General features: G+C 39.3%; 1 protein-coding gene across 1 annotated transcript in view; it reads right to left on the bottom strand.

The window, feature by feature from the left end:
• CFTR (CF transmembrane conductance regulator) overlaps positions 1 to 10,781 on the bottom strand; it is an 87,071-nt gene extending 76,290 nt beyond the window's left edge. The window contains exons 1-4 of the mRNA XM_014306968.2: positions 10,463 to 10,781; positions 9,482 to 9,675; positions 3,986 to 3,993; positions 2,274 to 2,384 (exon numbers count right to left, since the gene is read on the bottom strand). Coding sequence (XP_014162443.1) covers positions 2,274 to 2,384; positions 3,986 to 3,993; positions 9,482 to 9,675; positions 10,463 to 10,781 — 632 coding nt within the window. The remainder of the gene's footprint in view (positions 1 to 2,273; positions 2,385 to 3,985; positions 3,994 to 9,481; positions 9,676 to 10,462) is intronic.
• Between the last annotated feature and the right edge of the window lie 3,344 nt (positions 10,782 to 14,125).

The raw sequence follows: 14,125 nt of genomic DNA, 5'->3' as shown, positions 1-14,125 counted from the left end.
ATTCTATTTTTGGTAACAATTTCCCATTAGTTATATACTTTTCAGGACATCAGTTACCTGGTAATCATGACAAAGTTTCATAACGTGCCTCTTGGTCACTTCTACCCAGGGGAGCAGTTATCTCTCTCTGTCTCTCCCGTGGTTTCTGCTCCATCAGGCCTAAGATATCAGGCTGCTTTATCAGTTCCATTTTACCCTCTGTCTTATCTCCCATAGTTTGGGATACTTATGCCACAGTGCAATTAAAATTGACTGGATTGGAACAACAGTGCAGATGTAAGCTGCCCTGGAACATCAGTGAAATCTACAACATCAGTTAGAGAAGAAATGGGTTTAGGCATCTCTGTTGTAAGAGTTAGTCACAAGTGGAGCACAATGTCTAAATTAAGACCCACTGAAATTGGGTAAAGAAGAGTGGAAACCTAAATGAGGAAAGTCAGAGTATGATTTCTGCAGAAACAATTAGTCTGTCAAGAGTGGTATCAAAGGAAATTAAGAATGTTATTTCATTGAAGAAAAAATAAACCAATGTTTTACAAGGTTGTTTTGGGAAAAGAGCAGCATTTCTGCTGTCTCCCTTTTCAGTGAACCAACATTGATATTCTGAGTCTAGCCTTGCTGAAATTGTGAAGGATCTGCTGCTCCAGCTGGATCCCTACAAATCTATGGTGCCTAATGGGATTCATTCAAGAATCCTCAAAAATCTGGCTGATGTCAGCAAAACCTCTCTCAATTTTTTAGCAGTCTTGGGAATCTGGAGCTGTCCTAGCTGACCAGAAAACACTGTCCCATTTTCAAGAAGGGCAAGAAGGAGGACCCCAGAAAATACAGGCCTGTCAGTCTCACTTCAGTGCCCAGAAAAATTATGGAGAAGATTATTCTGGGAGGTATTGAAAAACACCTGAAAGACAAGGCAGTCATTGGTTACAGCCGGCTCAGCTTCATGAGTGGAAACCTGGTTTCCCTTCATGACAAGGTAACCCCACCCAGCTGACCAAGGGAAGCCAGTTATATAATCCCTTTGGATTTCAGCACAGATTTGATACTGTCTGTCACAGAATCCTTCTGGACAAAATGTCCATCCCACAGCTGAATAAACACTTTATGTGATGGGTGAGCAACTGGCTCATGAGTCAGGCACAAAGGGTTACAGTGAATGGGGTGACATCAGACCAGTGACCTGTCACTAATGGGGCTCCACAGGGCTCCATCCTTGGCCCTGTGCTCTTCCAACATCCTCATACAGGACCTAGACATTGTACAGGAAGGGATACTGAGCAAGTTTGCAGACAATACAAAACTGGGAGGAGCTGCTGATTCTTTCGAGGGCAGGGAGGCCCTGCAGAGAGGCCCTGACAGCACAGAGAACAGGGCAATCACCAACCATATGAAGTTCAACATCAGAAAGTGATGGATTCTGCATCTGGGATGGGACAGCTCTGGATGTATGGACAGACTAGAGAACGGGATACTGGAAAATAACACCACAGAAAGGAGCCTGGGTGTCCTGGTCAATGGCAAGTTTAATTTCAGTCAGCAGTGCCCTGGCAGCCAGGAGGGCCACCCATGTCCTGGGGTGCATCAGGCACAGCATCATCAACTGGGCAAAGGAGGGGATTGTCCTGCTCTACTCTGCACTCCTGTAGCCTCACTTAGAATATTGTGGGCAGTTTTGGGTGCTACAATATAAGAAAGATATAAAGCTATGAGAGTGTCTAAAGGAGAGCAATGAAGATGGTGAAGGGCTTTGAGGGGAAGCCATGTGAGGAGTGGCTGAGGTAACTTGGTCTGTTCAGCCTGGAGAAGAGGAGACTGAGGGGAGACCTCATTGCAGTTACAGCTTCCTCATGAGGGGAACAGGGTGGGGCAGGCACTGATCTCTTCCCTGTGGTGACCAATGACAGGACCTGAGGGAATGTCCTGAAGTTGTGTCAGGGGAGACTTAGGTTGGATATTATGAAAAGGTTCTTCACCCAGAGAATGGTTGGTCACTGGAACAGGTTCCCCAGGGAAGTGGTCACAAGACAAGCTTCTAACTCAGCGTGTTCTGTGATTCTGTGATCAATGGCAGATATCTGCCATATATATACCTGTATATAGTAATTTAGACCATCTAGGTTGTACATCTGGACCAGGGATCACAGTCATGTCCAAAGTACAGCTGCGTGCAATCAGCTTGTACCCGACGCTATTTAAACATTTCATCCAAAATCTTTGTAATGAAAATTGCATTGTGATTCCTGAAACAAATGTATCTAATTAACCTTTCATACCTTTCCAGTTTTTCAGAAAGATTATCAGCAGAGTCTGCAGAAGGGATTTGATAAATATCTGAGAGCTCCAACCGTCGTCTGTAACCCTTTTTCAAAATTGGGTTTGTCCATCTGAGGAAATATTGAAAAAAAAAGTTAGAATTAAATATATTCTAGCATTAATTCTGGAGTTGCTTTGTCTCACCCTGCATATTTTCTCCACAGCATCCAAATATGTCTAAGTGCACATCCATTCACATACACACACATATATGACACAATATAGTGCAGCCCTGCATTATATTTACAAAACTATATTGACAAATATAATATTAAAAGAATAATTGTGAAACTCCTGCATTTTATATGTTTTGAGGTCGGATCATGCCCCAAACTTGCTACTGAGTCAGCAGGAGACAAATGAACAGAAGATTGAAACCTTTGTACAGTGTTTCCAAATATGCTATGTGCTATGCCCATGTAGATGAATAATAAATCAGAACTATAATAAAGTGGACATGTAAGTTTCATTGCTATCTGCTCTGCTCTGGGGAGACCCCTCCTGGAGTACTCAGCACAGGAAGGACAGGAACCTGCTGGAGCCAGTCCAAAGGAGGCCAGGAAGAGGATTAGAAAGATGGAGCACCTCTCCCTATGAAGAAAGGCTTGGAGAACTGAAATTGTTCACCTGGACGAGATGGCTCCAGGGAAGCCTTAGAGCAGCCTTCCAGTACCTAAAGTGGGCCTCCAGGAGAGCTGGAGAGGAACTTTTTACAAGACCATGTAGTGACAGAACAAGGGGGAATGGCTTTAAACTGAAAGAGAGCAAGTTTAGATCAGATATTGGGAAATGTTTCCTTACTGTGAGGGTAGCCAGACGCTGGAACAGGTTGCCTAGAGAAGCTGGGGATGCCCCATGCATGGCAGTGTTCAAGGCCAGGCTGGATGAGGTTTGGAGAAACCTGGTCTATTGGAAAATGTCCCTGCCCATGGCAGGGAGCTTGGAACCTGGCAATCTTTAAGGTCCCTTCCAAAACAAGCCATTCCTTGATTCTATGACATCTTACACTGCAATATGCACTTAACAAACACAAATCTTGCACAGGATTCCTCTTAAGATCTTCATTGTGTCCATTATATACACATCTTTTGCATTTGTTTTTTTCAAATGTCATGTTTAAATTTTTAATACCAATTTATAGGGCATGCTGAGACAAAACAGAGCAGGAAAAGGCTACTCCAAATGGCTATTCTGTAGAGAAAACCTTTATAAATCATGACTCATTTTATCAAACAATTCAGCTCCATAAAGGCCTATGAATCCCCAAGGACCAACTTATACAAAATTTTTCACCAGATTCTGTTCAGAAATCTTTTTGAAAACAAAGGACTGTTTTGAACTAATGGTGTATACTAATACTAATGGTGTATTTTGAAACTACTTGAATTTCTGCTTTACTGTCATCAATAAAAAATATTTCCTTAAAAAAATGAAGTGCCTGCAAAATAAGTAGCTTGTGGTTGACTGCTATCATACTTCCATATGTAAACCAGTGATTGTAAAAAACCCAGCATGGTTCATGATTATGATAAAATTCAGCAAATCCTCAATAATTTCAAAATTTTTGTTTTAAACTGTTTTTGTATACAACAGCTAAAAAACCACAAAATATTTGCAATAACATTTTCCACAGTCACTCAGAAAATGCAAACAGCCTATTGGACATGCTTACCTGTATGCCTGTAAGAACATATGTCATACACACAAAGTAATCCACATTCTCAATTGCAGCCTCTGAAGGTGCAAAGAAATTGATACAAAGGTAAAATAACATCATTGAACACTACAAAAGTGCAAAAGGGCTTTAACACAACAGATGAAAACTACTTGTGTGCAACTGTGTGTACACACATGCACACTAACATTTACTTTAGTGAAGTTATGAATTGCATGAGATACCAGTCTATATTCCCTATAATTCAGCAGATCACCAAGGTATTCCCTAAGTGCATGGTTATATCACACCTACTGCAAAGAGAACATGCTCTAGGAAATTAAAGGAATATCCTTCATTTTTGCAATAATAGTATGGTTTCAGATGAATCATATGACTTCTAGTTCAGTCTTTCACACCACTGTGGCTGAGAAATAACAAGTGATTCATGGTACATTATAGGAAGGCAGTTACGAGAGTCCACTTTGGAGAGTCATTGGACTCTTGTTTTACCATATGGAGATGATAAAACATCCATAAACTTTACAACTGCTGGAAACAGGAGCCAATATTTTTCAGAGATAAAATTGATTAGAAGAAAACCTTTGAGTTTCATGAAACACTTACATTAAAGTCTTTCATGATTACTGCAAATAGTATATCAGATATTGATTTTTATTTTACCAGCTCCTGAAGACAGAAGGAAGCAGTTGCTATTGGCTTTGTGCACATCTTGTGGAGAGGTGGCTAATCCTTGTCATTCAGGAATGGAAACTCTCATTAATTTCTGTTCCTAGCTCCCCCAATGTGCCATGTACATAGACATTTCAGTAATGACAGAATGAATACAAGTTATGGGACATAAACCCACTACTGCAGCTAATGCAAGGAAGTAGCAGTACTTCCTAGGCAACTTCTTTAATTCACAACACTGTAGCTAAGTAATAACCTTCCTAAGCCCCTTAATAATGCTTTGAGACTGCAATAAGCAATTCCCAACCTGACAAAAGATAAGTGCTTTACAGTTTCACTTTGTATGTTTTGAGAAAACATTTTTTATTGCACTGTTTCCCTCCACATATTTGATTTTATTTATAGCTTTGATTAGCACCTACCCTGGCATTTTGCCACAGCCTGAACTAACAAAATGCGACTGCAGTTAGAAAGCGAGCTGAGTGGCTGTATTATCATTTGGGGAAGGCAGCACGCTTAGCAGATCTACTATACCTCTAGAAATGTCTCTTGTTTTACAGTGTGCTTAACTCTGTGTTAACCAGGTGCATTTATCATTGCCATCAAAATTATGTGGTCTCTAAAGTTCCCTCCCCTCCCAAGTCAGAGTTTGAAACAGCCTTATGCAGCCCTCATCTTCATCTCTCTGCTCATCACGGTAGCTGCAACTGTGCTAGATAAACTCCTCCAGCCAGCTAAAGGAGCAGTGCTGACTTCTGCCCTGGGGACCTCCTAGTCTGCAGCCAGGTTCCTTCTGCAAGCTGCTGCCAGGGCTTGCACAGAGAGGTTCATCTCCCAGCTGCCCTGGCCTTGCTTGGAAGTCCCACCCTAACTAGATCTGGCCAATTTGTGCGCTGTGCCAAGTGGCTTCAGGTTGGAGTGGTAATCGTGGGAGGAGTCAGCCTGACACGTAATGTTTGTCTCAAGGTGGATTTTCAACAGCTGCTTGGGTTGTGCAGTCAAGAACTGTGGGAGACAGTTTGTGTTTTATTGAAAGAATATACTAGACCTATAAATATCTCATGAAAACCAATTTTTTGCCAGATTCCTATAGCATTCCTATAGCCATTATGTCCTAGATTCCTTGCAAAGATTTGAAATGCAAAATGACTATGAATTTATTTTAACTGGCAGTATAATCTGTAGTTATCCATGTTTCCATAACACTAGGTGACATAGCTCAGAGTTTGTCAATGAATATGACTCTTCTATTTTTTTGACTTATTGGAAATAATTTGTCAGCATTAATGCTGAGGTTTTTCCTGAGGTTGTTGAGAAATTTATTCTGAAAGGAAGAGAGCAAGAAGGAAGGGAAACAGATTGGCTTTACAGCATTATGTTAGCAAATGCCATCGGATTACTTGCTGGCATTTAATGAACCCTTTCACAGAGAAACCTGTAGTGCTGGGAGAGTTTTGCCACTAACTTGGAATGTTATTATGGGTACCCATGTATGAAACCCAGCAGGGAACAAGTTTCAAGGATGTACAGTAGGAAAGAAGAAGGCAAGTTCCACGTCCATTATCTACTGCCTGTAGTAAAACATACATGATGAAATTGATATGTAAATATCACAGATATATATGACTTACTGTTTGGTGGATTTGTAATGACCATTTCTTTGTCATTTACTTAAGCAATATGCAACAGATTTCTCATTACAGCTATTGCTTTCTACTGCATGTTCAGACTCATCCCACTCAAATTGTGTCAATGGGACAGATGTCTTTGGCTTTCCAGAGAGTATTAACACAGACAATTTGTCAATAGGATTTGACTCTCCCTTAAGGCTGCTTTACATGTCACTGAAAACAGGAGCATCTGTGTTGCTAAGCCAACTGCCCAGATCTTCTTCCTGAGCACAGGAATACCCTAGCTCCATCGGGATCTTCAGACCAAGAAGCACAGTTTGCTGAGACAGTAACAGAACAGTGGTCTTGGTGCTGGGCTACCCAAGACCAGCAAAAGAGAGCAGCTCTCCTACAAGGGTCACTGATCAGACTGGTGCCATTTCAACAGGTGGTCTGTGCACAACACAGCAACACCTACTGAGCAGTGCAGAGGTCACCAGGGTTTCACTCCCCTCTACAAAGCATTAATACCTGTGCAGAATATAGTTAAGCATGGTGACTGCAACTTCTAGGGAAATGCACCTAAAATTCCATGGAGAGAGCAAGAAGAGTGCCTCTGGTTTTAACTTATCCTTCCTCCTAACAATTAGGGGGGAGGTGGGCGAAGGCCAGGGAAGAAGGAACATCATCGAGCTGTAATTATGATGCTTTAGAGCCCAAGTTTTATGAGATGGTTGCTGAGCCATGAATTCTTACCAACTGCAAAAAAAGGCTGAGGTACCATGTAGATCTCAGGCATTCCCAAATAGTCCCTCTGACCAGATTATGTCTGAGGCTCTGCATTCCCATCCTCCCACAAAAGACACCCATCACTCCAGCAGCAGCAAATTCTAAGTTGTTGCTTACTTTATACTGGAAATGGCTCTACTACACCCAGTGCTCCTTCTCCAGAAGAGTATCTGCACCTCCAGCTGTCGTTTCTGAGCATCCTGTAGTGCAGCTGTAAAAGGTCACCCCAGCTTTTTGTGATCCTTGCTAACAGGGACAAGCCAGCATGCCCATGGAGCACAGCAGCCTTATTCCTGCTCCCTGCCCCTTGGCTACCCTCAACAGAGTAGGATTGCAGGTATTTTGTTTGCAATAGTAACCTACTGAAATAGCATGTTATGTATTCTGACAATTATCTTAACTTTAGCATGTCCCCCTTTGTAAACAACAACAAAAAATGCAATATAGTTTAATATTTAAATATAATTATTGCAGGGTCTCAACAATAAAGGTAAATGAAGACCCTACTGATTTCTGTTTTTTTGTTGTGGTTGTTGTCCCCAAGATCACAAAAATTAAGATTTTAATTTCTTCACTAATAAACAATTCTTCCCCATGAGGGGTTATTTGTCATGGAAAGTATCTAGCTGCAATATTATTGACTCTGCCACTAGCTGTGAGCAGCACCATTTCAAGAATAATCAATGTTCTGCTGAAACCCCAGGATTTCAATAGCAAATCTTAATTAGGATTATGCCACAGCAATTCTTGGGGAAGTCTTGTCTTTTATGCCCAGTTTTTGTGAAGTGACACATTCAAATTATTATCTAATTGCTAGATGTCTTTTTTTTTAACAGAAATTAAATACTATTTAATACTTAAATATTTACAATTAGTAAGCTAGTCAAAATATTTCAGTTTGCAGAAGTACTGGGAGATATTTGAGAGAAAACAAAGCACCTCAGGGGATAGGCTGTGCAAGATGGAAGGACAGAATACATTAATTGTATTGCAATCTGTCAGTTGTTTAGGTACCAAAGTCAAGTGTAAGATATGCTTCAAATATTTCTTTAAGAAAGCCAACAAAAAACAGTGGTGATGATGTGCTATGAACAAGGTTTGCAAGGCTCTTTCAGCATACACCTGCAGTTAGACTGACTAGGCAAGGATATTCATCCATCTTCACTCTTTTTCTCAATTATATATCCCTCAGCAAGGATAAGAGAAAGATTTGTTTTCTCCTAGTCCTTTGAAAGAACAAGAAACATAACAGAAAATTTGCACCAAAAGTGTTGAAGAGCAGTGCTATTCATGATTTAAGTGAATTTTAAAATCTTCCAGATGTGTCATTAAGTGACAGCAACACATTTCACCCAATTTAGCACTTCACTGTGTTAGCCATGGATTTTAAAGATATGTTTCCTAATAAAATAACACAGAGTTGCACATCAGGTGCAATGGCCCTTTCCAAAACTATGATTTTTTCCCACCCCAATGACTGATATGTGGTCAGGTATAAACAAACAGGTAAACAGAGTCATATTTTATTTAATTTTAATACCAAGGGTCAAAATGTAAATTACTGTTACAGTAATATGGAATCAACCCTGAATGAGGTCCTGCTTCTCTTACTACTTGCTCTTTGCCATTTTCTCTGTATCCTGGTATTTGATGATGCTACTCCTCAGCATGATCCTTGTAAATTAATGAGAAAATGCCTCATATCCTTTGATTTCCAAAAAAGTCTTAGGCTTTGAGCAAAGCAACACTGGGGGACCTTTGTGGTTTTGATTTTTTGAATTTTTTACCTATAGAGAAATAAAAGCATTCCCGAACTTGCAGATTAGCTTTAAAATTGCAGATTAGCTTTTTCACCTTTAGTTAAGGTGAAAGTTAAAGTGAAATATTAAGATTACTCCAATACAACAAAGGTTCACATCCTTTATTTTCAAAGTTGGGGCAAAAATAGAAGATAAATACCAACATTAAAATATGGGAATGTACCTAAAACCAAGTACCTTTACCAGCTGTCACTTTGGATTTTCTCTTTCTGGTTTAAACTGAAAAGCTTCTGGATTAGGCTTCTGAAAAAAAATGTTGTTTCCAAATATGTCTTAAATGCCTACTTATTCTCTTCTGATTTGAGTTTCATGACAGTGAAGCCTTGGATTAGCTACTTGCTGACTGAAAGAGCTCATGCAGATCCTTTTGCTTCTAAGAGAGGGGCTGATCCATAAACAGCCTCTGAGTTCCTGCTTGTCTCACCCAGGCATATCCCCACTTTCATGGAAGGCAGTTGAACTACAAATCACATCTACAGGCATCTACAAATTCACATGGCAAAATTTGGCAGTGTTTCAATGTCTCCTTGTATACTAGTTAATTTTCACCTTCAACTTACTTATTTCAGAGGACATAATGTTTTCAGAGGACAGGCTATTACCTGGATGTCAAGTTGGCACCATCCTGACTCCACAACTACACCTACACACGTATGTTGCAAAGCTGGGGGTTGGGTGAAGAGAACATAAACCAAGACAACAGCAACAGGTAGAAACCACTCGCAATAAGTCACACTATTCTCACCACTTTGAAATTTAGAATATCCAAAAATGTAGACATTGAGAGACTCAGATTCTTCAGGATGAAAGAGGTGGTCATTGTTCACTGCAGAAATATTCTGAAATAACTTTGTCACACCAGAAATACCCTTGTGCAATCAAAGTTCTGGACAGGAGATTTCAGGCAGATTGCACTGACTCCATCCCATGCTTCTAGGACAAACCACAATCCTTGTGTACTCCATTTTCTTCTCTAAGGAATTAGTAAGGAAACTTCTTTTTAATACATCCCTCGTGCTATCTGCTTAGACTTCAAGATCTTCAAAACATACTTCCTTATCAAATATTTTGCTTAGTACAGAAGACTTCAAATTTCTGTCAGTGCATTTAGAAGCCTCTATAATACAGAAAATAAATCTACTAACTATGTCATTGCCTACAGTATTAAAAAAAATCAAGGATTTGGATATTTCTATCTCATCAAAATCAAATAAACATGTAGAAAATAACAAGGTACAGACAGGTCTGCAAATATTTCAAATGCTTGATAATTTATTTTGAGAATCAAGATAATAAGTCTTCTTCCTGCAGGAAGAAAACAGACTTTAAACATATTTCAGAAGTCAGATGCAAGTTGATCTAGGCATCTGTGCTGTAGAGTTATAAAGCAGCCAGTTAAGATCCCTGTGCTACACAAGGTTTGCATTTTTGGTCATTAGACCAAGGATGCAGTACCAGTACCAAGCTGAGCCAAGGACAAAATTTAGCCTTATTTTTAAAGAAGGTATGCCTCTGACTGAAATTCCTTGAAGTGTAGAATACTCTCCATCTTTCTCCAGTTCACTTCAGGTTTCATATTTTACCTTGGAAACAGCAATAGAAGTCAAATTTTGGGAAGGAGTCCAAAACTTGCACACACATCTTTGAACCATGTGACTTCCAGAAGCTGACACCTTGCTGTTTTCGACAGCTCTGAAGGACTGGCAGACCAGCAGGTCTCCAAGGACCACTTGTGGCAACAGACAAATGATCAGGCAGCCTCACAGGGCCATAACCTGGGCTGCAGCTGCATTTGTGCTTGGTTACCACAAACAGCCAGGATTTATAATGCCTGGGGTCAGTGCAAGGCAGTTCATCAGGGCTAGTGACAGCCAGGGCCCTAAGAACACACCACAGAAACATCGCCCTGGATCAGTGTCTCACCTGGCTGCCCCAGAAACTGAGGTGTGACACTGTGCCATTCACCTGCTGCTGCACACAGAGGCTCCTTATTCAAAGAGGAAAGATGACCAAAGTGCTATAGCTAGGTATTGATAAGGGAAGGTCCAAATATATACTGGTTATGACAATTTGCAGACACCTGTCCTCCAGAGTGAAATTTATAGACATGAGTTAGGCATTTAAGCTTCCTATACAAAATCTGGAACTTTCAGGAACTCAAAACAGTGTCAGACAAATTTTGAGTTAAAATTTACACACTAAATGCCAAACTTTGCAAGGAAAACACATGATTTTTCAATTCAATAATTAAAATCCTAAGTAACTTGTTTTCATTGACTTCTAAGATACACAGTTCAAGGATAGAGCAGGGACTGCTCAGGGAAGGTTTGCCTTTAGCTCCTTTTTCTGAAGGGAATCAATTTAATCCTCATGAAAATGCCAGAAACTATCTTGTACAAGGCACTCTTAAACTTGAAATTATGACTGAATTAAGCTACAAAGGGTGACAGAATAACATTACTGTAGCGTAGAGGCTAAGTACTTCCAAAACTTAAGTCCTGAATTTTCTTATCCACCTTAAAGGCTATTAGCAAACTTCGTAAGAAGCTCACGCCAGGAATTAGGACTTGCAAAGTTTTTTATTCAGAAGAGTACAGAGTAATTCTTGATTTATGCTCTAAAAAGTAGCTGAGCCAGAGATAGATAACTAAAACATCTTCACTGCCAAACACTGCTAACCCTTGGTCCTACTTCCTAGAACAGCTGAGGTACAGAATTGAATTATTTTTCTGAGCCCTCATAACACACACAGGGTAGAAGAATGAATCCAGCATTTATTCCATACTGGCTAAATTGTTCTAGGAACCCCTGGACAGCTGTGTACATGTACAGATTTCTTTTTCTCTGGTTTGGAAAGCAAGAAGCAACCAGAGCAGGTCTGATTGACTGAATCCATGAGAAGACTTGACACAGAAGCTGGGTTAGTTTTTATTTCTCATTTGGATTTAATAATGAATCAGGTACTAAAGTACTAGGTCTTGCCAAGTGTTTTGTCACGTTTGATAGGTACCAAAGCAAAAGTATGTGTTTAAAGAGCACAAGGATTACTTTTTGAGAACTCGTATTATTATATCTAAAGTTGCTTGTAAAAAGAACAGTAATAAAATCAGAATTGTCTCACAGTTGCAGCCATTTCTGAAACTCCAGCAATAACTCTGTGTGCCAGTTCTCAGATAAAAATTGATTAATTAACAAGACTTCCTGATCTCAGTTAATTTTCAATAAAACCCAGGTGATTGCAAAGTAGTCTGATATTGTTTGTGACAAAAGGTATGGCCTTGACCCTGAATAACCCCAAAACTCCAAAATAAAGTAAGTAATGGTTATAAAGACAAAAGTGAAGCTTCACAATGAATATGAAGCTAAGCATATGATGATCTGGCTATTCTGCATAAAACTCTGTTTTCTTTAAGCAAGGTCAAAAGTTGCCAATGAACAGAAAGAATGTTTTGCATGAGGTAGGGAACAAAAGAGATCAACTCTGAAAACGTAATAAGGAAAATACATCAAAACACAAAAGAATCCCTGAAACCCCAAGCTCTCAGTATCTAGCATTTTCTGTTTTCTAAGTGTCCCCCTAAAGGAAGATCTCAAACCACTTGTTTTCACATTTGTTTCTTAACCACTAAAGCTCAGTTTTTAAACCAAAACTATTTAAAATTTAGAGTGAAAGTCAATTTCTAATTTTAAATACTTACTATCATGACCACTCCTAGCAAATTTTTTGCCCCAGTAGTATCACTGTCACTAATACAACAAAAAGGTAACACTTTCTATAAGATACTACTCTTTGTATACCAAGATATTTTCTCACTTTTTTGCATAAAGAATTAAGAAAAAACGTCCAATCAATACTGAAATATGTATAAACTATTCAGTAATGAGCAGAGAGCTACATTCTGACTTTAACACATTAAACCTGTCTCTCCTACCCAAACAGGATAGATTATGAAGCAATAAAACCTTGCCAATATGTTTACACACCTATAGCTGATAACAGTTTGTACAATATTAAATAGTAATATATTTATCAGCAAGATTCCCTGAATAATCATAGCTAATATTTTAACATCACATGTGCTAACACGATCTCCAACTTATCACATTATATTCAGATTGGTACTTGACACATAAATGCATTGCAGACTCTGACAAAATTTACTTCACTGAAACATGTACTGTGTTGAACTTGACAGCATCTATTTCATCATCATTGGAAAAAGCGATCTCTCTCCATACATCTTTTTCCCATTTCTTCGCTCTAGTTTATATTCATCATTAACATCTTCTTAACTTCACATATTTTATTATTATCACTTTGCTTACAGTCACCTGACTAAAAGCTGGTACAGTATAATGCATCATGCATGATAAACATGATTAAACCAACATTCAATTGACTTAAAAGACTCTGATTTAAAAGATGAGTTCAGGCCTCAGGATGGTTGATTATGTACTTAATGAGCATGAACTGCATCTGGTTTCAAACATGGAAACTTTCACGATGGTAGGAAGCAAAAATGTATTTGCTTTATCTTATTGGGTTTTTTCCTTCACACCTTCAAAACCCTAGTTTCTAGGATGACAAATTTATAGAAGTTTATAAATAAAAAAAATAAATAGAGCAAGTGGCCCCCTCAAGCTACTAAATTAAGATACAGATTTATTTCCTGCAGATTTCTGTGTTATACTTGACAGGAGCACTGACTGAAGCATCATTTATGGAGAATTTATAATTGCTTACACCCCTGACATGCATACTCTCTGGTTCTAACAGTATTTGGCAGCAAGCAAGGCTTCTTTCCCACTGCAGCACCTTTGGAGAAAACATATAGGATCACTACATTTACCTGGATGTTTGTAAAACTTTAGGAACAGATTATATTTAGGATTATTCCCCTCTATCATATCTGGCTACAATGAGCCAAAGGAGGAGAGACAGGCAAACAATGACTCATACAGAATCCCATTAAGAAACTTTTAAAAACATACAGACCAGCCTGCTGAAAGCTATCCCAAAACCATTTAAAAGTGAGCTAAAAGCCCTCAGTTTTTCAGGCAGAGACCTCATGACAATGTTACAGTTTTACACCATGTGCTCTCACTTTAGTCATCATGTTCACATCTTACACAAGATTTCCTCCCGCCCTTCCTTGCCAGGCAAGAGACCCTCCAGTAACAAAAGGGGGAACCAGTACACTGGCAAAACCAGTGCTGTGTGGGCCAATGCCAAAAAGATTATTTGT

This window comes from Geospiza fortis, unplaced genomic scaffold (genome assembly GCF_000277835.1).
Source record: "Geospiza fortis unplaced genomic scaffold, GeoFor_1.0 scaffold195, whole genome shotgun sequence".
Taxonomy (NCBI): Eukaryota; Metazoa; Chordata; class Aves; order Passeriformes; family Thraupidae; genus Geospiza; species Geospiza fortis.
Note: the sequence above shows the minus strand (reverse complement) of the source record. Positions and strands in the feature narration are given on the sequence as shown.